Source organism: Dysidea avara, chromosome 5 (assembly GCF_963678975.1).
Source record: "Dysidea avara chromosome 5, odDysAvar1.4, whole genome shotgun sequence".
NCBI classification, from domain to species: Eukaryota; Metazoa; Porifera; class Demospongiae; order Dictyoceratida; family Dysideidae; genus Dysidea; species Dysidea avara.
Genome location: NC_089276.1, coordinates 41939100 through 41966990, shown reverse-complemented (window position 1 = coordinate 41966990; position 27891 = coordinate 41939100). Strand labels below are relative to the sequence as shown.

At 40.4% G+C, this 27891-nt stretch overlaps 3 protein-coding genes across 4 annotated transcripts in view; 2 read left to right on the top strand and 1 right to left on the bottom strand.

Moving 5' to 3' along the window:
• Positions 1-6791, bottom strand: part of LOC136256862 (putative leucine-rich repeat-containing protein DDB_G0281931) — a 59936-nt gene extending 53145 nt beyond the window's left edge. The window contains exons 1-2 of the mRNA XM_066049923.1: positions 6657-6791; positions 2063-2182 (exon numbers count right to left, since the gene is read on the bottom strand). Of these exons, the coding sequence (XP_065905995.1) occupies positions 2063-2182; positions 6657-6702 (166 nt within the window). The 5' untranslated portion in view covers positions 6703-6791. The remainder of the gene's footprint in view (positions 1-2062; positions 2183-6656) is intronic.
• The window catches only part of LOC136256861 (tudor domain-containing protein 7-like), a 62269-nt gene continuing 41154 nt past the window's right edge, over positions 6777-27891 (top strand). The window contains exons 1-11 of one of the 2 annotated variants that reach the window (XM_066049922.1): positions 6777-7255; positions 8977-9051; positions 13628-13785; positions 13956-14111; positions 14762-14866; positions 16706-16778; positions 17316-17354; positions 18810-18853; positions 18906-19030; positions 19086-19149; positions 22251-22311. In XM_066049922.1, the coding sequence (XP_065905994.1) occupies positions 6883-7255; positions 8977-9051; positions 13628-13785; positions 13956-14111; positions 14762-14866; positions 16706-16778; positions 17316-17354; positions 18810-18853; positions 18906-19030; positions 19086-19149; positions 22251-22311 (1273 nt within the window). In that variant the 5' untranslated portion in view covers positions 6777-6882. The remainder of the gene's footprint in view (positions 7256-8976; positions 9052-13627; positions 13786-13955; positions 14112-14761; positions 14867-16705; positions 16779-17315; positions 17355-18809; positions 18854-18905; positions 19031-19085; positions 19150-22250; positions 22312-27891) is intronic. The other variant, XM_066049921.1, reaches the window with a different exon arrangement.
• LOC136256485 (uncharacterized) lies at positions 24093-27854 on the top strand. The gene is made up of 7 exons (XM_066049458.1): positions 24093-24797; positions 24877-25320; positions 25369-25500; positions 25921-26597; positions 26649-26751; positions 26805-27110; positions 27156-27854. Exons 1-7 carry the CDS (start codon positions 24336-24338, stop codon positions 27852-27854), a joined length of 2823 nt encoding a protein of 940 aa, XP_065905530.1. The 5' UTR covers positions 24093-24335.

Below are 27891 nucleotides of genomic sequence, written 5' to 3'. Positions count from 1 at the left end.
AGCTTGCCAACGGCTAAAGTTGTGGCTACCAATTTTGTGACCACTAAATTTTCATGCTACAGAGTATTAGTAGGCATCTCATACAGTACACTGATCATGTTTAGGCACTTTTAAGGTCTTTGTAATAGGGGTGGAGGAAGAGGTATAGTGGAAATCTTATAAGGGAAATAATAGACCAGGGAAGTTGCCAGGCTCTGCTCCAGGCCACTCTGTCTACTCAGAGCATTTGTTAGTCACAAAAAGTATCCTGCCAACTGATATTGTTTAGAAAAGTTCATAAGAGTTGTTGTATTAAAGCCAGAATGGTATCAGGATGTAAGATTATCCATGGTGAATTCAGAGCATAACGGGAGAGTGGCAGGGGATAACAGGAGAGTGGCAGGGGGTAACAGGAGAGTGGCAGGGAATAACAGGAGAGTGGCAGGGGATAACAGGACAGTGGCAGGGGATAACAGGAGAGTGGCAGGGGATAACAGGAGAGTGGCAGGGGATAATAGGAGAGTGGCAGGGGGTAACAGGAGAGTGGCAGGGGATAATAGGAGAGTGGCAGGGGATAACAGGAGAGTGGCAGGGGATAACAGGAGAGTGGCAGGGGATAACAGGAGAGTGGCAGGGGATAAAAGGAGAGTGGCAGGGGATAACAGGAGAGTGGCAGGGCATAACGGGAGAGTGGCAGGGGGTAACAGGAGAGTGGCAGGGGGTAATAGGAGAGTGGCAGGGGGTAATAGGAGAGTGGCAGGGGATAATAGGAGAGTGGCAGGGCATAACGGGAGAGTGGCAGGGGGTAACAGGAGAGTGGCAGGGGATAATAGGAGAGTGGCAGGGCATAACGGGAGAGTGGCAGGGGATAACAGGAGAGTGGCAGGGGATAACAGGAGAGTGGCAGGGGGTAATAGGAGAGTGGCAGGGGATAACAGGAGAGTGGCAGGGGATAACAGGAAAGTGGCAGGGGATAACAGGAGAGTGGCAGGGGATAATAGGAGAGTGGCAGGGGATAGCAGGAAAGTGGCAGGGGATAACAGGAGAGTGGCAGGGGATAACAGGAAAGTGGCAGGGGATAACAGGAGAGTGGCAGGGGATAACAGGAGAGTGGCAGGGGATAATGGGAGAGTGGCAGGGGATAACAGGAGAGTGGCAGGGGATAACAGGAGAGTGGCAGGGGATAATGGGAGAGTGGCAGGGGATAACAGGAGAGTGGCAGGGGATAACAGGAGAGTGGCAGGGGATAACAGGAGAGTGGCAGGGGATAACAGGAGAGTGGCAGGGGATAATAGGAGAGTGGCAGGGGGTAACAGGAGAGTGGCAGGGGATAATAGGAGAGTGGCAGGGGGTAACAGGAGAGTGGCAGGGGATAATAGGAGAGTGGCAGGGGGTAACAGGAGAGTGGCAGGGGATAATAGGAGAGTGGCATGGGATAATAGGAGAGTGGCAGGTGGTAACAGGAGAGTGGCAGGGGGTAATAGGAAAGTGGCAGGTGGTAACAGGAGAGTGGCAGGGGGTAACAGGAGAGTGGCAGGGGATAACAGGAGAGTGGCAGGAGATAATAGGAGAGTGGCAGGGGATAACAGGAAAGTGGCAGGGGATAACAGGAGAGTGGCAGGGGATAACAGGAGAGTGGCAGGGGATAACAGGAGAGTGGCAGGGGATAACAGGAAAGTGGCATGGGATAACAGGAGAGTGGCAGGGGATAACAGGAGAAATTATTAGTATAACCTCTAACTGTTTGTAAAACAAATGCAATTGGGCGAAAAAGATAACTTTTGCAAATCAGCTCACAGGAATTACATCCACTATTGCAAACAATGTTGGTAAATATGGTGGGCAAATTACCCACTAAATTCTTTACTGGAACAAGTGACTGTTTTATTAGAATACCTCAGCTCTTTCTACAATTGTAACTAGACGATTCCCCTGGAGACATTCCTGGGTTGCTATGTGTATCTCATTTTCTCCAACTCTACACAAAGTTGTTCACTTGTGTTATCTGCATGTTACATGTATGTGTGTGTGTATAGTGTTTGTGTGATAATAACATCACAGTCACATACATACAGTAACTTACCAGCAATCCTATCAGTGTTAGCATCATAACATCTCTCACAGGTAAACCCTTCTGATCTGAATGTACAATCATTTTCCTGACAGTTCTGCCAGAACAAGCAACTAAATGTTCCATTACGATCTGTGTAATATAGTGATGTACGTTAATGATTAATATCACAACTACTACATGCTTTTAATTTTGTGATTTTATAACCTAGTACTATTAAAATCCACGCCCTATGTTGTACAAGGTTATATCCTCAGTTCCTCACACCTGTTAGATGCTATTACAAGTTAATCTATTTCCTGCTTGAAAGTTATCAGGAACTACACTTTAGGGAAACAAAAGCGGAAATTAGGTTATTGATTTCGCAGGAAGTTTGATTTTTCCATGCCTTCAAACTTTTCTTCTAATAGCATGAACTCTACAAATCTATTGTGGCTTGGGTCAGGGTTATGCATTGAGTTGAACCCTAAAAAAAACATTTAATAACACATGTTCTTGAAATATGACTCATTTGTAGTACTGCTTGACCCACTAAAATATTTTGTAATCTTTTTTTATGTTCAAATGCCTAATGAACAATCAAAATTTTCACCATACACTTCCTACGAAGAGACCATGAATAATATGGCTCTTTCCTGAATTGTGAGGAGGTAAACCACACATGTCTGTTGTTGACACTTTAACTGCGCCACTAATCATCTCGTTGGCTGAAATTTGAGAAAATCCACTTTATTGTTTTAGCTGTTTTTTAGGATTCAGCTCCACTTGAACATATTATAGGGTTTGTCCCATCTTCCTCCATCCTGATGCTAATTGAGCAAATTACTTGTAGGAGATATAATGGTTGGCTATCACACCTACCTATGTACTGAAATATAGACCAGTGTAAATATGGTACTGCCCAAACGCAACGTTGCACTTGCTCGCATACGAAATTTTGCTAGAGATTTTGAAAAATTGTTAATTAAGGGGTGTGGAAACTGTGTCGCTCACAATATAGTGTAGCAGCTGTTTCACTCACGAGAATTGCAAGTGAAACAGTTGTCATGCCCCTTAATTAGCGATTTTTTAAAATCACAAGCAAAATGCGTGTGCAAGCAAGTGTGATATTGCGCTTGAGCAGTACCATATCTTCGGGTTATAGAGGCTATTTAACCCTATAGATACAAGTACACAAAGAATTTTAAACTAGAGTAGGGACCATAGCACATCGATAAAAAGTACTAAAACAATCTGAAGTAGTGCATGATATTAAACCACAGTAAAACAATAAGAAGTGTTATATCTCTACTGTGTACTACTCCAGCTTGTTTCAGTACCTTTTATTGATATGGCCCCTACTCTAGTTGAAAATTCCAAATTTTTCTGTGTCCTTGTTTGTTAACTTTTTTTGTAAAAATTACTGACTGGTGAACCCACGCATACTACATCAAAAGAAAGAAATGGCACCGCACGCCATACATCATGTCCAGGTTCCCCAATAAAAATCCTTTAGTTATACAAAGGTCCAACTATAGGACTGTGTGATTATCCCTACCTTAAGGTTGCTGCCATTAAGTCTTCAAGTCTTACGTTATCCAAAAGTCCAATGGTTCAAGTATACAACTGATGTATTGTCCTTATGTTATTCAAAGGTCCAGAAGTTCAACCATAAAACTGAGGTGTTATCGCTAAGTTATCCAGAGGTCTGAGGTATTATCCTTAGTTATCCCAAGGTCCACAGGTATAATGGTTTAAATACCAATTATTGTCTGAAGAGTGAAGTATCTATTACGCTCCGTTGCCAGCTATGTTCAACCCGTTACATAACAGTACGAATCAAGAACTGTTCGAAAAGCACATCTGCAATCGAATAGCTACTATGAAAAATACGGACCATTACCGTTACAAATAAAAGTCATCACGTGCTATCGCCAAATCAACACTTTTTGCTGTCAGTAAAGATGAATGGGACGCAAAAGAGGACACTGGTAAGTCCATGAAGAATGCATTGTACGTACTGCGGTATGCCAAAAAGCACCTTAGGGTTAGGCTGAAGCGACGTCGAACAGTGAAAAAATTGAGCCCTTAGCCTTAGCCATGCTGAAGGCATCAGTCAGTCAGTCAGTCAAGCAGTCAGTCAAGCAGTCAGTAGAAAACTCCTTTAAATAATTTTTTTTAAATTCTGTAGCAACTTGTTGAAAGCGTTTCGGTTCAATCTGAAAACTTGTTTGGGCTTAGTTTTACCTCACCAATACTGCCTCACCATTGTCAGGGAAAATTGAGGCTGGTTTTTGGGTGATGTCATTTTGTGGGCCACGCCTACTCCTTTGTGGTCCCTACTACACAGTACTATCGTACTGTATGATACCATAATTATAGTGGGATATTTTAGAGGGGAATTTTGTGGATGACCACCATTCAAAATTTAGAGAAGAAAAGTTTTCACTTCTTCAGGATCTTTATCATACAGTACAATAGTAGTGATGTGCGATATATTGATTTCGCGATAATTTTGTCGATATCGTTATTGTATCGATACTGCTTTAGCAGATTTCGATATTTATCGAAAAGGTAATATTTTGCGATAATTATCGAAATATCGAAGAATAATTCGATAAATCTACAGCATTTAGTGTGTGATTGTGCAATCACGCTAGAAATGAAGGTTGGTTCTGTACTATCTAGCCACTTTAAAAAAATGGCAACCAGTTTCCTAGGCTTATTATTAGTTTTATGCAATAGTTTGTGTGTAAAGTGTATTTCAAGCATATTTATAAATATCGGCAGCCCACGCAATTACACCACCCACACAAATAAAAATTATCGAAAATCGTATCGAAATTTCGATATTTACCCCAATATCGTATCGATAACATATCGAAATAAAAATCCTGATATCGCACACCACTATACAATATTACTGTATAGTATGGACCACAAGGTGTAGGCATGATCCACGAAATAACATCACCCAAAAACCAGCCTCAATTTTCCCTAACGATGATGAGGTAGTATTGGTTAGGCCCAAACAAGTTTTCAGATTGACCTAAAATGCTTTCAGCAAGTTGCTATGAAATTTTTTTTTTAATTATTAAATGGAATGTTCTACTGACTGAGTAACTGACTGACTGATGCCTTCAGACAAGCATAACTTGATAACAACTAAGGCTACAGGCTTGATTTTTTCACTGTTCGACGTTGTTTCAGCTGGACACATACCTTTTGGCATACTGCAGTACGTACAATGCATTCTTCATGGACTTACCAATGTCCTCCTTTATGTCCCATTCATCTTTGCTGACAACAAAAAGTGTCGATTTGGCGATAGAACATGATGGCTTCCCTTTCCCTTTGCAACAGAAATTATCTGTATTTCTCATAGTGGCTAACTTTGATTACAGAGGTGTTTTTTGAACAGTTCTTGATTCGTAATGCTGTGTAACGACAGATTGGACATAGCTGCCAACAAAGCATAATGGATACTTCACTTTTCAGACAATAATTGGTAGGTGGGGCAGGTGGTGTCATTTTTTTCTTTTGATGTGGTGTGCGTGGGTTTACCGGTCGTAATAAATATTATTTTATGAAAAAGTTAGCAAGCACACAAAAAATTTTGACTAGAGTAGGGACCATAGCACATCGATAAAAAGTACTGAAACAAGTTGAAGTAGTGCACGATATTAAATCACAGTAAAACAATAAGAAGTGTTATATCCCTACTGTGCTCAAGATACCATAAGGAAGAGCAATAACAAAAATAATGATCATAGCAAGCAGTTTAGGCAAACTGATAGATCCCAGTCCGGGGAGGCTCTATAATTAAAAATCTTGTATGAGCAGGAGACAGCAATGTGAGCAGCCTGCTCAAACAGGAATCTTACAGTCTTCTTGCCACTTCACAACCATTGGCCACTTGGGAAATTGTGTCTGGCATAAAGTGGCCTAAACAACCAATCTTGATGGAAATGAGATTAACAGATAAGTCAGAAAGCTGAATGTCATATTGTAAACAGCCATACCGATCTTCCTTCCTAGCTCTAGCAGCCAAAAGATGTTGCTGGGTATTGGTGGGGATAGATAGTTCAAACAAACAGATGGACTTATTGGAAACCAACACCAAGTCAGGTCTGCTAAGGGTGGAGGAAAGATTGGTTGGAATGATGCTGGGAGGGCAGACACTAGCAAGACTATATCCTGGAAGGTCAGCATACAGTTCATAATTGTCAGGTAAGTGCTGTTGGAGTCCGTGAACGAGAACCTGCCTGATATTTTAATGTGATTTAATATTGAACACTACTCCAACTTGTTTCAGTACTTTTTATCGATGTGCTATGGTCACTACTCTAGTTGAAAATTCCAATTTTTTTGTGCACTTGATGGCAGTCGTGCAAAACTACGTGTGGTAAAAGCTGAAGGCGTGGCTAACGCCACGATAGTGACAAACTTGCCATCTTCTTTCATATAATATAATATCACGTTAGATTGTTACAATATCCAAGTGTGCTGACAGATTAACCAACTCAGGTAACTGGAACTAGTAGTGTATATGTGTACGTGTAGATGTTAGGCGTAGATCCTCCCAATTATTATTACTATTAACAAAACGACAATAAAACCAGCGTACTTTCAATCTCATGGCATATTTCCCCATCGTCTACTTCACTGCACATTTTTCGCGTTTATCTCGATCCTGAGTCTCGGTAGTGTTTTTCGGTTATAGGCGTTTATTGATTATTGGCACGTCAAGCACGTGAGCTGTTACAAGTGTATTCTAATACATTGGTACACCTGTTCTCTTCAGGTCAGCAGCTGGAGGGTTAACAACCTTCTAAAAAGTCGCCGGTTGGGTTATGGCGTCAGCGCAAAATGAAGGTTTGCTAAAAAACACCCGCTCCATGTTGAGGTCGGTGTTGCTGTCTGCGCCACGTGGGGTAAGGGCGCGAAACTTGGAAGCGGAGTATCGTGGGATAACGGGGAAGATTATCCCATACAGAGAACTGGGGTACAGATCTCTTAAAGATTTTATGACCTCTTTGCAAGATGTCGCGAGGTTGTCGACCAGTGAAGGAGAGCCGACTTATCATGGCGTCGCTGATGCGAGCACCGCTCACATCGCTAAAATGGTGTCTAAACAAAAGAAACCAAAAAGGAAGAGCCAACCAGTGTTTAACCCGGCAAAGAAACAACATCGAGGTGGAGCACGTGGTTATGCTGCATATAGAGGTAATTGTGTGTGTCTCTAGTATCAATATGTTTAGTGTACTGTTATCCCTGTATGTGGCAGTGATAGTGTTATCCCTGTATGTGGTAGTGATAGTGTTATCCCTGTATGTGGTAGTGATAGTGTTATCCCTGTATGTGGTAGTGATAGTGTTATCCCTGTATGTGGTAGTGATAGTGTTATCCCTGTATGTGGCAGTGATAGTGTTATCCCTGTATGTGGCAGTGATAGTGTTATCCCTGTATGTGGTAGTGATAGTGTTATCCCTGTATGTGGTAGTGATAGTGTTATCCCTGTATGTGGTAGTGATAGTGTTATCCCTGTATGTGGTAGTGATAGTGTTATCCCTGTATGTGGCAGTGATAGTGTTATCCCTGTATGTGGCAGTGATAGTGTTATCCCTGTATGTGGCAGTGATAGTGTTATCCCTGTATGTGGTAGTGATAGTGTACTGTTATCCCTGTATGTGGTAGTGATAGTGTTATCCCTGTATGTGGTAGTGATAGTGTACTGTTATCCCTGTATGTGGTAGTGATAGTGTTATCCCTGTATGTGGTAGTGATAGTGTTATCCCTGTATGTGGTATAGATTTGAGCATTATTTGGCCCTCGGTGCTACTAGAATATATTTCTAAAGAAACAGATTCTATCCAGAGGGATATATCCACTGTGGACAATAGTTTGATAAATAAGGGATGGGTTAGTAGAGAATGGACCATTGACATAATTGATAATATGGCTGTGTTGGTGTGGGGACTTAAGTCACGTTTGTATTCGTAGTAACTAAAGTGAACTTTGTTTGTAGTTTTCACAACATGGGACCATTGGATAATGAAGGTAAGAGGCTAGTTAGCACGATATGGCGATTTGAAATAATCCCACCAGGTGAAACCAGACCTAAGTGTTTTTGATATGGATATAAAAGAGTGTGCATTTGTCTTTAATTAATGAGCAGCCAGCACTGCTGATGTGCTCAGGAAAAAAAAGAGAAGAAATTGTGTGTGTATATTACTACAATAATAAGATATGTTAATTGAAAATGAGTTGAAAGTCATTTAGGTCGAAAAGTAAGTATGTATGTCTCAATCTGTCCCCTTACTGCTGAGTATTAACGTTATCATAGCAAACTCTTATCTGTCCCAATACAACAACTCTGTACGAAGTCCTCACACTATTGTTGTCATTTTATGTTGTGACATCAATGTGGATAAGGTCCACTGGTGACCACCAGAACGCTGCAAAGTACAGTAGAATTACCTACCCTCCCCTGGTTTGTATCCCAGTGTGTCTGCAGTCATCAGACAATTTTTCAAACAAAGTGATAACAAGTATTCCCCTGTGTTCAATGAGTAAAATGGAATGCCTCTAGTAATAAACTGTTTATTGTGTATTGAGGGATTATGGGATGATACAGGTGTTACCATTTGAACTCCTTAATGTGACCACTAGAATGGTGAACATCAAAGCTATACTGATGACTTGGTGTGTAATAGAGAGATTGATAGTGAAGTGTAGCAACAATGTGGTTTGGTGACTAATGTACTATAGAAGGTGTTGATAAGATTAGCCAAGAGGTGTTGATGACCTTAGCTCTGACTGTACAGTTTTGATTGACAGTCAAGATCAGCCACAAAAAATTTTTGTGACTGATGCAGTATTAGGCATCTTATCTCTGAAAGTGATATAGTGATCATAATATAATATCTGTTACTGTATTCCTGTAGTGTCATCAAGACCTGAACGAGTACTACGTTCACTCTCAGATCGAGAAGTGTCAAAGACAACGTATAGTGAAAGAGGTAACCATGGTAACTAGTAGTATTGTAGTGGGGGCTGGGGAGGATACATATAACCACAAGGAGTAACAATCCCACTACTATATTATGAACTCTTGGTGCAACTATATTGACATGTTGGTAATAAAACTTTTGAGGGGTGAAGCTACATCAAAATGTGAAGGATTGATAGCCTTAGTCTTAGCTGTAGTGTAGCAACATTCAAAATCATGATTGGGTGCTTGTCATTTTATTTTACACAAACTACTACACAAATGTTGGGTAACAACCACTAAGCCAGTATGATAAGGGTCCTTACATCCCAGTGCGTGGGAGTATCAAAGCGCCGCGCTGGGTTATAACTACCATACAGCTAGACAGAGCGGCGCTGCTACTGTACGATATATTAGTTATCACCCTTATCACTGCCACTCAGTCTCTTTCGTGACATCATAATAACCGCGAATGGCATTGTTTACCAATGGAACAAAGACCCAAATAAGGAAATATTGATACAAAACACACCAATACAGCACTTAAAACTAGCTAAATCTTACAAGAAAACTGTTAATCCTTTACACAATAACACTACAAGTTACCAATACGATAGTTTAACAAATGTCAAGAATAGTCCGTGACGATTTTCGCTCCAGCAATCACTCCCAACGGTCACTATGGTGAAGAACTAACTTCCTCTAGCTTCATCGTTCTATCTCGGACTATGGTAGCCACTTGTTGGTCTTTATTTTTCTCTTGCACACCACGCGACACCACCATACCAACTTCTGACGAAGGCGAATCGTACCTGGAACCGCTGCTTCATAACACCGCCCTTCGCTACAGTTTGTAGGCAGTATGTAAGGTCTCTCTTGTGGCTACGAAGTAGAATCTCCACACAATTCGGACAAAATCTTGAGCACAGTGACAGGAACTCAAACCGGAACTTAATTTACTATCTGTAAACTTCTGTGCACTCCCGCGCACTGGGATATAAAATAGTTATATCCCGTATACTCGGATGATATCATTGTTAATAACAATGATATCACCCTCGTACCGGGATATAACTATAACTTGTTTCCCATCACCTTAAGAACAATCTGGTTTTGTTATTAACAAGAGTATATAATGGGGAGGGAGAGTATCGAACTATGCTATATGCTGTAAAAAATGAGCCCGTAAAGTAATCCGCATACTTTCGTTTCTTGTCGTAAACTTGACCGCTGTTGATTGCTCAGATTTAACACCTTAAATGTTTTAACGGGTGGTCCGTATGGAATCGCAATGGCTGAAATTCCATTTAGACGTGTCACTTTAACTAGTACAACTGTCGAGGCGAGGCATGGGATGGCGACCATGATGAAATCTCTACCATGATGGCATATCAAAATCTCGACCTCGCTCGACCATGATGAAACCTCGATGTTTGCTTTCCAGGTTAGCTGCGTCTGTCTTTCTCTTTTTACGGCGAGTTCCTCTGCGTGATGTGCCATACTTTTCTCTAGTACACCGTTCTTTCACTCAGTAGTCACATCTACAAAGTGCGCACACTGCGCTTATAATTAGTCACCAATCAACACAGATCACTGAGTCGTTTGAACGATGCCATAGGACTTTACGGGCTCATTTTTCACAGCGTATAGCGTAGTTCGATACTCTCCCTCCCCATTATATACTCTTGTTATTAACAACTAAAATTTCATTATTTTGTTGTACACAAAGATACACTGTCCATGTGGGAGCTAGTTTCAAACAACTTGGGTGATGTTTTATAGACAGTAATAACTTAAGAGTGTTTGAATCTATAATAATGCTTCACAGTAAATAAATATTATTGTAGTAAAAACAACTGGCTATTGTTAGTGTGGCTGACTGCTCTATTAGAGTGTATTGATAATCTTTTGATATTCTTAAATCTTACTAGTAATTACCAATATGATAGGGCAATATGGGATTAGGTAATGGGAAGTAATAGCCTTAAGGCATGTCCACACAAATTCAAATTAGGAACCGGATGCAAAAGGAGTTCAAGTAATGATCGTTGAATCCAAATTGGATGTGTCCACATGCATTATCACTTAATGCACATTATTTGCCATGTAGTGGGTTTTTGTAGCGAGGAATTAATTTTAGCATTTGGGGTCATTTGCTAAAATTTAATTTGGGAGAATTTTTGGCTCCGTGATAATAACGTTGTCGTGTGATTTATTCTAAGATCACAGCTTCATCACTAAGCATTCTGGAAAGATACATTTGTCCAGATAAAGTCAGAGATAAAGCTGTGTACGGTTATGTGAGTCAAAGCAAGAAGTGCAGATAGAGAAAGGTGCATGTGACCCGAATTAACTAATGATTTGCCATTTAGCCTGCAGGCCTGTTATCAAGGGTCCAGTTCTCTTTCTCCTAGTCCATTCAGAGTGTAGTTTAACGATGGATATGACTCGGTATACGAAGGACAGCAGACAAAGCAATGTAACAGTGCGTGTACGGTGCCATGCAGCATGGATCGCTTTGTTTTCACTCTACTAGTGCCATGCAGCATGGATTGCTTTGTTTTCACTCTACTAGTGCCATGCAGCATGGATTGCTTTGTTTTCACTCTACTAGTACCATACAGCATGGATTGCTTTGTTTTCACTCTACTAGTACCATGCAGCATGGATTGCTTTGTTTTCACTCTACTAGTACCATACAGCATGGATTGCTTTGTTTTCACTCTACTAGTGCCATACAGCATGGATTGCTTTGTTTTCACTCTACTAGTGCCATACAGCATGGATTGCTTTGTTTTCACTCTACTAGTGCCATGCAGCATGGATTGCTTTGTTTTCACTCTACTAGTGCCATACAGCATGGATTGCTTTGTTTTCACTCTACTAGTGCCATGCAGCATGGATTGCTTTGTTTTCACTCTACTAGTGCCATACAGCATGGATTGCTTTGTTTTCACTCTACTAGTGCCATACAGCATGGATTGCTTTGTTTTCACTCTACTAGTGCCATGCAGCATGGATTGCTTTGTTTTCACTCTACTAGTGCCATGCAGCATGGATTGCTTTGTTTTCACTCTACTAGTGCCATACAGCATGGATTGCTTTGTTTTCACTCTACTAGTGCCATACAGCATGGATTGCTTTGTTTTCACTCTACTAGTGCCATACAGCATGGATTGCTTTGTTTTCACTCTACTAGTACCATACAGCATGGATTGCTTTGTTTTCACTCTACTAGTGCCATACAGCATGGATTGCTTTGTTTTCACTCTACTAGTGCCATACAGCATGGATTGCTTTGTTTTCACTCTACTAGTGCCATACAGCATGGATTGCTTTGTTTTCACTCTACTAGTGCCATGCAGCATGGATTGCTTTGTTTTCACTCTACTAGTGCCATACAGCATGGATTGCTTTGTTTTCACTCTACTAGTGCCATGCAGCATGGATTGCTTTGTTTTCACTCTACTAGTGCCATACAGCATGGATTGCTTTGTTTTCACTCTACTAGTGCCATGCAGCATGGATTGCTTTGTTTTCACTCTACTAGTGCCATACAGCATGGATTGCTTTGTTTTCACTCTACTAGTGCCATGCAGCATGGATTGCTTTGTTTTCACTCTACTAGTGCCATACAGCATGGATTGCTTTGTTTTCACTCTACTAGTGCCATACAGCATGGATTGCTTTGTTTTCACTCTACTAGTGCCATACAGCATGGATTGCTTTGTTTTCACTCTACTAGTGCCATGCAGCATGGATTGCTTTGTTTTCACTCTACTAGTGCCATGCAGCATGGATTGCTTTGTTTTCACTCTACTAGTTGAAACAAAACTGAGGGGGTTGTTACGAGTTTATCACATAGGATTTTTGCTTGTATATGAATTAAAAGTGAGAATTAAATTTTAACATTGCCATTCAATTGCTAAGTTTTCTGCTGCTATTTTTAAATTTCACAGGAAGTTTCAGACGCTACAATAACCCACTATATGCTAATTTACTAGTATGGTAAACAGATAATTAAATGGTTGGGAAAACACTCATTTGTGCCAACCAGGAAAACAGTGAGTTTAATGATAGAAAGTAAGGAATAGCTTTATTCTTGTGCTTATAACGTACTGCAAGGATTTCTACAAGTATGGAATTGTTCTTTCAAACTCTAAGAGCTAGCTAAGGTAATGAAATACTGCTTCGACACGTCTTTGCACTTTTATCATACCAATCACTCCTGTATTTCTACTCTCTGTTTACAAGCTTAAGGTCATACCAAATGTGTCATGCCCTCTCATGCTAACTAGCATTGCATTATTATGATGTAGCAAATCCTGATTAGCCAGCCAATTTGTATTCAAACCACCTGTGGAGGTGGATTCATGTGATCCATTTTCAATTTGAATCAGCTTAATGCGCACTCTGTGTGGACAGGAGTAATTCGAATCAATACACATTCAATTCACATTATTTTTGTTGTGTGGACATGCTTTATACTGGTGATTTGTCAGTTGGTAGGTGAGTATGTTCACTGAATTGCTCTCTGTTATAACATAAGGTGTGTGGTGTAGTAATCGTGTGTGTGTATTTCAGTGATCTCATATCTGTTCCATTAGTGACATCACAACCCGAACGTGTTGTTCGTTTGGTATCTGATTCTCTCAGGGTGACCTCTACTGATAGGGGTAACCAATTCAACAGAAGGTGGAAGGAAGCCAAGAAGGTTGACATAGTCAACTTTGTCACAAACTTCAGTTTGAAGAGTGTAGAGCTGGTAATAGTGTTGTAATTGTTTATGATATACAATAATTTACTGGAGGGTATTACTGATGTGTGTCAGTGAATTAGTAAACATCTTGATGAGTAGATGTGTAATTAGTAATATGTCTCAATTGCTGAAATACCACCAAATATTCTCAATTATCAATTCCCTCTCAATTACAGGTACAAATCACCGGCTACATCCAGTCACCTCCAGAAGAGACCACCATTAAAGGGTTGAGATCACTAAGGACCCTCGTGTGTGCTAACAACAGATTAGTTGTTGGGCAAGGACAAAGTGTAATGTGTCATTTCTTCTTCTCTGACTGGAACTATAAGGTAATGTTACTATTTATAGTAGTAAGGGTATTCTATTGGTTATTCATACATATCTTGAGTCCTCTTTTGTTCTCGAGGCTTATCTTTCATACTGTCACAGTAAAACTTAAGTGTTGCTACATGACCATACATCAATACAGTTGTAGCTGTATCTTTGTTAATCAAACTACAATGTCACAACTGTTTGTACTGGGTAAATGAAGAGCACATCCCTAGCAGGCCTGATTCAGAGTGGTTTGATATGGTATGAGTACTTGGAAATTGGTCTGATTTGAGATAGCCCTGACTTGCTGTTAGTCCATTTAATCAGGTAATTTAGCATGACAAAACAATGAAGTGTCCACCCATAAGGTGACCCTAGGGAATTACCCATGAGGTGTCCCTGGGGAATTACTACAGTGGTCCTAAAGGTTGCACCAAGCTTAGTTACAACCTACTATTTCACTAGCGTGATTGAAGCCCTATTGGTTTGCTCTGTTAAACTACTCTAATAGAACACACACTACTCAACAGTAGGTAGTTCATTGTTTGATTCATGTTCCCATAGTAATATGGGAATTATTATTAACAGTATTCATTGTATTATCAGTTAGATATTATCCTTGATCACTATTATCCTTGATCACTATCTTGTGTTATCATTCCTATAGCCCAGTCAAGGTCCATGGAAGTTGAGGGAGAAACAGAAGATTACCTTATATGGACAACCTTGGGTTAAGAGCTCAGCTAAATTTAAGGAGAGTATGGCATTAAAGGTGTGTCTTGTAACTAAGACAGTGTGACTTGTGTCTAAGTGAACATGTTGTAGTTATATCAATTTTTACTGGATAGAGTAGTGGCAAGATTACCAAATATGGCAGTGATGCGAGTGCTCTAACAATTACATTGTTAACATGTCAAGTTGTAATAATCATACAATACTGTATATTAGGGATTGTGGAGGTGTTGAATTTTTCTGGCCAAAAATATCTCTCTAAAACCAGCTTCACAACACCATCCTTGGTCCTAAAGGTATAGAAGTGCTTTCAGTATGACCCTAAACTGTTCTCCTTTGTGTCTCATTTCTTTTGCTGATAACCCAAGCTGTTGATTCGTGGTAGCACATGATGTTTGTAAATGGGAATTGTCTGTATTTTCCATGGTGACTGGATTGATTGTAGAGGCAATTCTACCAAGAGTACATAATGTACTCTTGTTTCTGCTGATCTTTATTTGTAACACCATGTAATGGGCTGAGCATAGCTGAAAGTGAAGGTAGTGGCCACTTCACTTTCAAGTCAGTAATTGATACAATTGTAGCTGGGTTAGGGTTAGGGTTAGGGTTAGGGTTGTGGACGTGGACCCATGTGTATACATAGGCACGATGCTTTATGTGGTGTGATATATCATGCTTTACTTCAGGACAACACTGGTTGCCGTAAAGAGCAACGGTGTGCTGGCTCCCGATTGGATCGCCTGGGTGGTGTTTTTCACCCTGACTTTGTGCATGGGAAGCCTGCGTACTTCGATGTTACTGTGCGTTGTCCATTACAGGAATCTTTGTTGGATCGGTCTGCAGTTTCAGCAGGTGTGGCTGCTGCTAAGGGAGAAGAAGACAAGGATGCTCACCATGATGAGCTTGTACAGGCTGCTGGAGGTGTCTTTGTCCCCCTGGTGGTTGAGTCCTTGGGTTTGTGGTCTGCTGCTAGTCGTCCTGTCTTGCAGGATATTGCTTTGAGGACAACCACCAGGAGTGGCATTTCTCATGGCCTAGTATACTGCCATCTGCTAGAGCAACTCTCTGTTTGTCTGTGGCGCCACAATGCCCGGACATTTTTACATCTATTTAGCCTGTTGCCTGGCAGTCCTTTGTGGGAGTTGAACTCTGTTTCATGCTCCCCCTCCCTGCAGTTTGGTCAGTAGTCTGCAGGGCTTTCTTCTTAAGGCCCCTGTCCAGGGGTTTTGCTGTGTGTATGCTGGCGGTCCATGTGGTGTTTTTGTAGGTCTGTGTAGGCTCTGTAGGTTTAGCTGCTGTTTTCTGCTTTTTGTCTTTTATAAGCTAAATTAGGTTTAACTTCTAGCTAGAGATCGGGGAGGATGGGAGTGCCATTAGGGCCGGAATATATAAAAAAGAGTAGTACATAATATCCTATTGCTATAAAACAATAAGAAGCAAATACTGTGCAGAGATTGAAATGCACAATAGGAATATTTGCTTCTTATAGTATTAACTCTTGGTATTACTGTACATCATGTACTACAATCCAGTACTTGGTATTACTGTACATCATGTACTACTACAATCCAGTACTTTATCACGGTACTACATTGTCCCTACTCTAGTTTAAAATTCCTAATTTTTCTTATACTTGTACCAACCTCTCAGCATTGCTCAGCAAACTACAAGTCATCCATTCATGGGTTAGACAACTGGGTTGGTTGGTTTGTTTTTACTGGGCCATTTGTTAATATAGCTGTCCTGAGCATCATGAGTGTAACATTATAAATGAACTGTTGTTACTATATATTGTGATTACTTCCTATTGTGGTATAGTTGTCTTAAATTAAGGGTATAAGTGATCCTGTGTATTAATCACATTGTGTCTTATTCTCAGGTACTACATTATGAACTAAACCATCAGCTGGCAGGACCTGCTATTGTTGCCCAGCAACCAGTCTCTCCTAAAGGTTATTTAGTAATTAACCGTATTTACTCGATTTGTGCCCCAGGGGTACTATTACTTTTTTGCCCAAGAATAAGGATGGCCCTTCAAATAGTGCAGCACTGTAGTATTATTTGAGGTGTGCTACTAATATTTTAACCTGCCACTAGTGTAGCTATTCTACATTATAGTTATATAAACAATCATAACATGTTGCTACTTACTTGTATACAAGACCTTTCTTTCAAGTCCTTACCATGTCACGCTTCATGCTACATGGTCAATTTACTAATATCCAGAATTTCAATTATGTGACAGCCATTTAAGTTAACCAGGACAATGCCTTCTTTAAATCAAGATGGAGATTAATACTAAAGGTATGAGAACACTAGTAAGAATAATTACAAAAGTATAATGCGGTACTATTTGAGAGTGTGGTACAATTAAAATTATTTTCAGAAACAGGATAAAGACCATCAAATAGTACCACACTGTGGTACTATTCGAGGGTGCGGCACAAATCAAGTAAATACGGTATATAATTACACTATATATTTCACAGGTACTAAAACTCCAGAGAGTACTACATCAAACAGTCCAGGTAAGTATCATAATAACTGTGAGTAGTAGTGGTAGTGGTGGTGGTTGTGTAGAGGATATGTTAGAGCCAGAGGGAGTACAACACACTCATAAACGAGGGAAATAAAAGGCTTTTATAAAGAAATTGGGGACATGAACCCTTGCCACTTGGACATTATGAAAAACATTTTCATTTTAAGACTTTACCCACACCGAGTGTATTAGGTCAACCATGTATAACCTCAGGTAACAATTATAGTACTTTAGAAAATTTACGCATAATTTCCTTTGATGTCTAGAGGCTTAATGAGGGTACTAGATCCAATCGAAACCCATGGTAGGGTTACTAACTAGTTAGTGACCTGTGGTCTAGCTTGTGGTTGTTTACTACATTGATCAAGTGAAAATAGGCAAAGTCAAATACAACATGTCCTTACTGTTAGCTTACTTTCTGGTCAAGGCACGCATCATCAATGCACTAGTACCACAAGTTGTGGTGCTGATACTACATATGTATCAACTCGAAGAGTGGATCATGATACCAACAGCCACAGTTTGCTACTTTCTTTCACTCTCTCTGTACTCGCTTTGCTCAGAGAAAGTTTCTAAACTACTTAGAACAAGCCAACACATCACTTCAGTATATCTACTGTACACCGTGCTGCAATTTAGTGTGGCACTGACACAATTAATAAACTCAAAGGGTATCTAGCAGCCATTTTGCCACTTGTTATAGTTTCTTTATGAACTAGACAAGCATCATTGGCACTCGTCCAGGTATAGTATAGCTACTATGGTGTGGCACTGACACCCAGAAGGGTAAATCTTGATGGTAGTACCAACAGTGCTACTTTTTCTCGACCTTTGTTTGCCTGCTTCACTCAGAGAAATTTTCTAAACTACTTGGAATGCAGCCTCGGTAAATAATTTGTGGGTAGCGCTCACCCACATCGTCATCGGGTCGTTAAATCGCGTAGGAACTTTGTCGGCTTGTTCTAACTATAACTTAGTGTTAAAGGTCAACTTTTTGGTACCAATACCAATATTTGTTGATGTAGCTATAGTATGTTCACGTTGAGCTGAACCCTCAAAAACATTTAATAACTCATGGATGCAATTACACATGATCCTGAAATTTGGCTCATTTGTGGTACTGCTTGACCCACTAAAAATATTTCAAAATCTTGTTCGAATGTTTGAAATAATATTTACGGCCAATCAAAATTTTCACAATACATTTCCTCTGTGGAAGCCATATAAATACAGTGTCCATTACAGCCCTTTCCCAAATTTGTATACCAATAATCATCTGGTTGACCAAAATGTTAACTCTGTTGAGAAAAAATCCAGTTTTAATTTTTAGCTGTTTTTCAGTCAACGTGAACATACTATATTTGTTATTTGTTGTTATGGGATAATATTACATCATGTTACTGATCCCCTCAGAGATAATATTACATAATGTTACATGTTACAGATCCCCCAAGGGATAATACTGAACTAGAACACAGGATATATCAGGTGATTGCTACTACTCTAATTACTGCCCCCTAGTAACCACACTATTCCACAGATCATCAAGGACACCCCAAATGGTGTATGGTTAGATCGTGTCAAGGTGTTATACCAAAGAGAATATGGCTGTCCCATTAATGACCTTGAAGCAATTAATACCATGTCATCTGTACGGCTTGATGAGTAAGTAGTGGGTGTGTATCTTAACTTTGTCTGTTACTATGGTAACATGTTGTAGGGTTGCCCCTGGTCAAAAGATCCTCTACCCACGAGGTGAACCAGCCAATCAGATTGCAGCAAAGGTATAGTACAGGAGAGGTGTAATACTATATTAGTGATGAACACAGTTTAATATGAACTAGTTGAGAGACAATTACAACAATCATTATCACATTAATCATGTAATGTTAAGAGATAAACTAACAGATAAAATCATTATCACATCTTCCTCCTCCTGTGGGTGGGGAGACAAGAGCATGTTTAAGATTGTCATATGTGTTAGTACCCAGGAGAAGACAACTTTGTTGTTGGTTAATCTATGATTGTACCATATATTAGGGGTTATGAAAGTTGGGGATTTTGTGGCCAAAAATATCGCCCTAAAACCAGTCTCAATAATGGCTAATGCTATGTACTGGCTTGACCACTATTTGGCATCACTTTAGCCCAACAGGTGCTTTTTGGTGTATACAATGCACACATCATGTCCTCCTTTGTGTCCCATTTCTTTTTGCTGACAGCCAAAGGTGTCGATTCTCAGTAGCTCAATGACTTCCCTACATGTGTAAATTAGACTCTGAATTGTCTGTATTTCCATGGTGACTGGATTGATTACAGAGACACTTCCCCTACTGTTCTTTGTTTGTAATGTTGTGTAGCAGGCTGAACATGTTGTGTAACAGGCTGAACATGTTGTGTAACAGGCTGAACATGTTGTGTAGCAGGCTGAACATGTTGTGTAACAGGCTGAACATGTTGTGTAACAGGCTGAACATGTTGTGTAGCAGGCTGAACATGTTGTGTAACAAGCTGAACATGTTGTGTAGCAGGCTGAACATGTTGTGTAGCAGGCTGAACATGTTGCGTAACAGGCTGAACATGTTGTGTAGCAGGCTGAACGTGTTGTGTAACAGGCTGAACATGGATAAAAGAGTAATGGCCACTTCACTTTCAAGTCAGTAATTGATAACTGGGGCACACATTCAGTCTGTTCTTTCTTTTGATGTGGTATGTGTGGGTTCACCGATCATAACAATGCTACCAAAAGGTAAACAAACAATTATAAGGAAAAATTAAGGGGTCATAGCAATAAAAAGTAGGGGAGGTTGCCTACACCTGCAGATATACTAGTGGACATTTTATAGTTGTAACATGGGCACTAGTGGTCTGCCTGATATGTCCACCTGAAGAAAGAGGGCTTGCGGCCTGAGGAGGGCTAAGGGTAGACATATCAGACAGACCATGAGTGTAGTGGTGTGCGATATGTATCGATATATTGGAATATTGCGATACTCCAGCTGTATCGCGATACCAATACACACATACACGTATCGATATTTTGATTGCGCAATCACGGAAATATGAAGGTCTGGATTTCTTCAATTTAAGAGTGTAGCTGGGTTTTTTACCTGTTTCCTAGACTCCTTAAGCTTGTTATATAATAGTGCAATGGTGTAATGGCTGGTACTAAACAATAAAAATTTATCGGCCGTCCACGCACTTGATTAAACTTGGCTTCTTTGTACAAAGGATGCACTGTATTGCATATCGTATCGTGACTACACAGCTGTTAGATACAGATACACCATTTCAGGCGTTTCGCACAGCACTACGTGAGTGTCCGTGTTACAACTATTTTGTAACACTTCTATTGCAGGCAAATAACCTATCAGGTGATTAACCACCCATGCCAATACAAGTGAAACCACTGGATTTATTTTATATACATGTCTGAAAGATTCAATTGTGGCTAGGCAGCAGGTAACATTGCAGCTATGTTTGTTATGATAAATGGACGAATCCTAAAGATGTCATGGAAAAGTTGGGGTTTTGCGAATTGCAGAGAATTTACAAGTGTTTTAATATTAACTCATGTTATCTGGGTATGGTCTGTAGTGCCAAAATGTTGTGTGTGCACAATAAAACTAGTTCTCACCTCCAAGTGATGTTTCCCAATTTGCAGAATGACAAGATGTGAACAAAACACTTTGTGTGCATAATGAAATTGTGATAATGCAATGATGAAAATTTTTGCAATAGCAATAATGACTTTTCATGATAATCGATTATTCACGATTATCACACAGCACTAAAATACAAAAATATAACCTGGTTTTCATGCTTTGTAAGAACAGGTCATCCTTTTTACGCATGTAGCTTGTGTTAACACCCAAGTGACACTAAGTGAGTTTTTTAGTGAGATTAACTTTCTCTCTGTAATTCACGTAATTAACTGTGTGTTTAATCACTAACGGAAATGGGGTTTCAAAGGATTAATTAAATTAACTTTTTTTTAAATACTAATTTGTTTAGGTATTTTTGTTGTAGCACAGCTTACTACAGAGTAACATGTGACTGTTCTATTAGAGTATTGTACATGACTGTTGTATTAGAGTGTATCTCAGCCTAGGGGTGTGCAGCTAGCTAGACCTATAAGGTGTGAGGTCATCTTGTTTATTGTTAAGAGGTGTGGTCTCCATGCTCTATCACTATTAGTCCACCTACATCTTTATTTGATGGGCGTGGTCGCAAACCTATCACGAATGGGACCCCAATCACCAGCTGCTGAAAGTGTTGATACGGAAAATTAGCACCTTGATATGGTTTTGTTAGATGAAGATGAAGACAAGCAGCCTGATTGAAGATAAAAGAAAAGACAAGGCGCAGAGGGACTACAATCGTCGGAACCTTAAGAGGCACATCCCACTAGTGGGTTTATTACTGTGGCGTAAAATGGTGGCCGTGTGCTACTTTGTTTGGCCTCTAGGCTTGTGATTGGTCAGGCAGTAAGGCAGTGAGACTAAAATTTGAGTTTTGGCATTTTTTTAGAATCCTATGTCTGACCCCCTGTAAGTGTTTTGTTATATTTAATGCTGTGTTGTGTATTATATGGACTAGTACTGTTCCATGAAGGTGATTTCCATCATGTAACATGTCTCCAGGTTGATTTTTCAGGTGGAATTTTGGGAGGCATGTAAAATTTTTGGGGTGTTCCCTACTTGAACAGTACTACGATACCATTTGATGTGTATGATACTTGAAATACTCTAATAGAGCAGTCACGTTCAATTTCAGGTAATCTAGTTACCTGGATACCAACATGACCAATCTTTAGTTCACTATATGATTAATAGAGAGGAGATTATAACCACACCTTTATCATATGTATCCTCTACCCATACAGGAAAAACCTGTTGAACAAGTTGCTGCTGTCCCCAGTTCTAATAAACCCCCACCTCCAGCTGGTAAGTATTACATCGTTGTGTACACTATAGGGGACACATCTCTGTGATGGAGACCAAATGTGTTATATTATCAGACACTTATATGTTATTGATGGACATGACTAAAACACGAAACGGACTAGGAAAACAGGCTAGCAAGCAGACTGGGAAGAACTTGCCTGAAACATTTTTTAGTCATGTGCTCCTAGAAAGGATATAACACGCAGCCTGAAACAAACCTCTGAACATGATGTTGCTCAAGCCGATATTAAGTCCTGCGCTTAAAGGTAGTCAGAAATTAAGTTTAGTTTGTGTTTAATTGAAAAGTGCACTTTGCATTTCGCATGTGTAAACAAGACAATACACAAGCTTTAAGACACTACTTGGAATTCATGGTCTGGTTAATCGCTGCAATTAATTTGACAGCTGATCTTCAGCTATACAGGTGACAGGTAGGCTTATTATTCAGCTGGCAAGGCACTGGCTACTACAAACACAGACTGTGTTATTTTGCTTGTTTAAACTTGTTTACAACACTAACAGACAACTTGTTTACAACTTGTTTGTTCACTAACGGACAACTTCACTTTCACAAGAGCTCACACTGGCAGACTGGCTCTTTGTAAATTATCCCAGGGTTTAATGGTGGCTCAAGCAGAGGTTTGTTTAAGACTGTTGACAATGTAATGAGTTCCCATGGCAAAAAAATGATTTCAGGGAATTTCCTTCCAGTCCGTTAGCTTGTCCGTTTTCCCAGTCTGTTCCATGTTATAGTCATGTCCATTATTGATTGAGGACAGTGATTGACCTGATGTACTACCGGTACGGACACCTGTCCATATTGGTTACTATGGAAACACCATGAAATGTTGACCCATTTTTATAGTTTTCAATAGTAACAATGGTGGAATGAATCAGGGGCGGTAGAGAGGGGGTGGTCTTGATTGTTGTTAACCAAGGTCGACTGGGTATCAAACAATATGGTAGTACTGTTTAAGTAGGGTTTGCATCAAAAGTGACGTACACCGCCAAAAATACCACCTTTAAAAACCTGCTTAGAAACTTCTTATGTGACGAAAATCACCTTTACGGAATAATATTAGTCCATCTAACATCAAATGTAGTGTTAAAAACAAGAAAACACTTACTGGCGGCCGGATATAGAATTTTTTTTAAATCATCAAAACTCGAAATTTCATCCCACTCACTTACCCACTCACTGACCACAGTCGCAAACCTAGAGCCCAAACGAAGCAGCACACAGTCACCATTTTACGCCGCAACAACAAACTCACTGGTGGGATGTGCCTTTTGGGGTTCCGATGATTGTGCACCCTGTGTGCCTTGTCTTTTCTTTTATCTTCAATCAGGCTGCTTGTCTTCTTCTTCATCCAACGAAACCATACCAAGGCGTTAATTTTCCATATCAACACTTTCTTTAAGCAGCATAATAGACGCCACAAAATTATTTAAGGCGCTTAGACTACGCTACTGTACGGCCCCGACTTTACGGAGGTACCAGTACTCCACAATAGGTAACAAGGTCATGCCCATTCTTAATTCTACGTATTATCGATCGAGACCACGACAACCACGCCCCTTTTACGCTAGCTGTATTTGTGACCACACACCTTCAAGTTGGTAGGCTGATTCGAGATACTCTAGTCTAATAATTGATCGAAACCACGATGACCACACCTCTTTTTGGGGCAAGCACATCTTCGCAGGCTGACTAGAGCTACTCTAATACAGCAGTCACCCTAATAGAACAGTCACATGTTTATAGCTAGCTGTTAGTCTCGCGTTGCCAGACCCTAATTCTCCGCACGGCGCTTATCGATTGGAAATTATAAGCGCCTGCTCCGAAGGGTCTGGTGACTCTACAATAGACTATCCGTGTTCAGACTTCACCAGCGGCATGGTTGGTGTTGATTGGTTGTGGGTCCACACTGAAGAGGCGTTAATGGAGACTATGTGTCGTCATCGAATTGTAAGGGCTGCTTTCAACGTAGATTTGGCGCGCAATCCAGTCCCGGAATCAAAGGATGGAGCGTTGCTGCCTTTGTCTGTCGCTTGTGACGGACAGTACATCCAAAAGCAAGCGAAGAAAGCTTTACAATGTCAGCTGTGCCGAGTACAAGGTTGTACTTGAAAGACTGAGTCTACAATGTGCCAAGCGTCCATTTTCTTCCTACCAAGAAACTAGCAATCGTGATGCGTACCTATGCCATCGCTGCGTTGATGAAGTCAAGTCGATTGATAAGTTAGAGAGGGCTTTGCAAACGAAAACACAGAAGGTTTTGGACAAGCTAAACCGCTTGACTGTACTTCCTCAATCAACACAAGTGACAATAGGACACAAGAGGCCTATTGTAGCTTCTACAAGCAGCAATCCATCAATGCTTGAGCGACAAAAGAGACCAAGTGTAATTCCACCTCAACAAACTTCTAGTGCCACCAATCCTGGTCAGCCTAACCATCAATCAAGTTCACAAATTGATCTCTCTGTAAGTTACAGTTTAGATCAATAGATTTTGATAAATAGTTTGTTAAATGCATTAATGATACTGATATTATGTACTGCAGGTAGTGATAGATTATCAATCTGGACCACGTCGCTACAAGATAACAGACCCTCTGCGTAAGAGCTATATTAGAAAGCTGACGTTTAAAAGATACAAGAAACTTGCTGGTCTCTTAGTCAATTCAAGCACTACAGCTAAATGCTTCCGTGATTCCTTTGGAAGAAAGGTCTGCAGTGAGCTGGCAGATATTTGCAGTAAGAAGGCCGATTCACTCTTACGAGATGTCAATGAAGCAGTGAAGCAGTTCAGCTGGGAGACAGTGTGGTTAGAGTTTGAGCGAAGGCTACCTACATTGGTTGGCTTGCTCCAGTTAATATTGCCATCTTCTAGCAAAGCAGTTTTGTGCTTTATTATTGGAATTATTCTGAAGAATAGATCACCACACATGGCTCTCATCCAACGAGCAGTGTCAGTTATGTTGTATGCCCATGGTGCTGGCAAACAGGTACACAGGTACTTTTAATCAATTTTGTGGTAACGACTTCATACATAGGTTTACAAGAGCTTGCAGCCACTAATGGTATGTCTTTCTCACAAGAGAACAATTGCACTTGTCAATCGGCTATCAGAGGACCATGACGCAGATGTTTTATTTTGGGCAGAAGATTTGAAGAGGTTTATCGAGGTAAGTATGTATTGTTAAGGGCCAGACCATTCTTTTTTTTTATTTGGTTCGGTTTGAGTACCCACACTTGTTCTCAAGATCCCAGTTGTGGCCGGGATATTTTTTATACTCTGTTACTACAATCAATGTAAAAATTACAAAATCATAGCGTTCCTGTTTTTCATTGAAAGTTTGAAATCTGTCTCTTCAATTTAATACTCACGCATAGAATTAATCTCGACCACAACCAGGATCTTGAGAATGAATGTTGGTAATGAACTACTTTCCAAAAGAAGAAAATGGTTAGGTCATGTGAGACTGGTCGGTTTCCTTGATTAAATAACTTAAGTTTACCACATTGCTAATTTTTTTGTGTGAGCTCCTTATAACAACTATGTGTTTAAGGACACATCGTACTCTTTGTTATTCATTATCATTCAGGAGCAGCCAGTACACCATGACATTTTAATAGCTGGTGATGAGATTGACATGGATCAATTCGAATCTCCTGCCCAAGACGAGGATTTTGTGATTGATAGCAACCCAATAAACAGCAGCTCATCAACATCGAGCAGTGACGATGATGTGCCCACAGATGATAGTGAATCATCAGTCATGGGTTCACCAATTGATAGGTCATACACTGTACAAGAGACATCAATGAGTGAGCTGGAGGCTTCCTTTATACCACCACTGCACAGTCCAATCAGGCTTTCAGATGAAGACTGTACCTCTCCTCGACAAACCGAGGAAGTGTATCCTACTGCTGCGGAAAACAGTGTCAATCAACAGATGGTGACAAACTATACTCTTCGAGATGTCCCTGCAAACGATATCACTTGTACTCCCACTCTTAATCCGGGAAACCAGTCTCATTGGTCTGGGTTTAAAATAGTCATTGACAATGTGGATAAAAACTTTCGACCCAGATATCAACGAGTTGACCACCAAACTAAATCTTTGCACTGTGTCCACATGTATGCTTCCAAAGACCGAATTGACTTTTCATCGTTTTCTAACTCTAAGCCGGAACAAGTTAGTGTGACACCAGAGGACATTTTGCCAAATTACAGTGATTTTTCTGGTATAAAGGAGCACTTTAAAGTACTTGTTTCAAGGTTTGCGTCTTTGTATGTTACAAAAAATGTTTATGTTGCTTGAATCACTAGGGTGCTTGTGCAGCGTTTGGAACAATTTTCATCCCAGAAGAGAGATGTTCAGTGGCACTTACCTAGTGCATACAGCAACGAGATGTCAATGAAATCCACCGTAGTACGTTCATCCCAGTTTACTGTTACAGGGTGTTTATTGTCCATATCGTTCAGGTACCACTTGGCATAATTGATCAGAATGAAAACAGAGTTGACGAGATGGCTGAAATATTGGACCAGTTACACAAATACGTCCCTGCTAAGTCGTATGAAGTTACTACACACTTGATTGATGAGGGAGAAGAGTTAGTACACAGAGGATACAACTTTCATCAGATTGCGTGCACAGGTGATCAACTGACAGTAGCCCGTCAGCGTACTGCCAAAGCTGTACGGCACCATTCCGAAGATGAACTAGATCGATTAGAAGGATTGGTTCCATCTGTTGAAGATTGGCATACCAAGCAATTGCTCGTGAAGGTAAAGTTGTGAACACTTTTATAAGACTTGTATAATTTTATGTAGGTGATATGGAAGTGGCTATATTCGAAGCAGTCATCGACTGAAATAGGAACTCTCTACCAGCTCAAAAACACAATAAACAGAACAAACGTCCCTTCAGATCCCAAAGACAACCTCAATGTTTGTGAAGACTTCTTGGGAGTGGTTTTAGAAGCACACATTGTGGCTGCTGCAAAAACCCTTTTATCATCTACCGAGTATGAGTCTGTCTTTGGTTTAGCCGCATCGATAGTTGATAGCTTTCTTCAGATTGATTTGCCCAATACACAGCCATCTCAAACACAGCAGCCGGGTAGATCAAGACGTCGTGGAACCAGACAACAACCTGTACCAGTTGATGGCGTTCACATTTACGGAACTGATGTCTTAACACTGGGACTCTTGTGGTTGGGATTTAGTGATGCAATTAAGGAAGGTGATGGGGATAAAGTCTTTGTATACTGGAAGTTTCTTCTGTTAGTCTTTAAGAGTGGAGGATGTCGCAACTACTCTATTGAGGCTGTTAAACTGCTTTATCAGACACACACCTTGTCTCCCAGGTTAGCAGCTCAATTGAAGTGGGGAAGGTTTATTAATACGCACGGAAGGCAGGGATGCAATATTTCAGGAGATTTATATTTGGAGCACCTGAATAATAGACTAAAAGGAACTTTGTGTAATCTTGGACCCAACAATAAAACTGATACTATTCCAGGCCCGTAGCCAGGGGGGGTTCGGGGGGTTCTGAAGAACCGCCCTC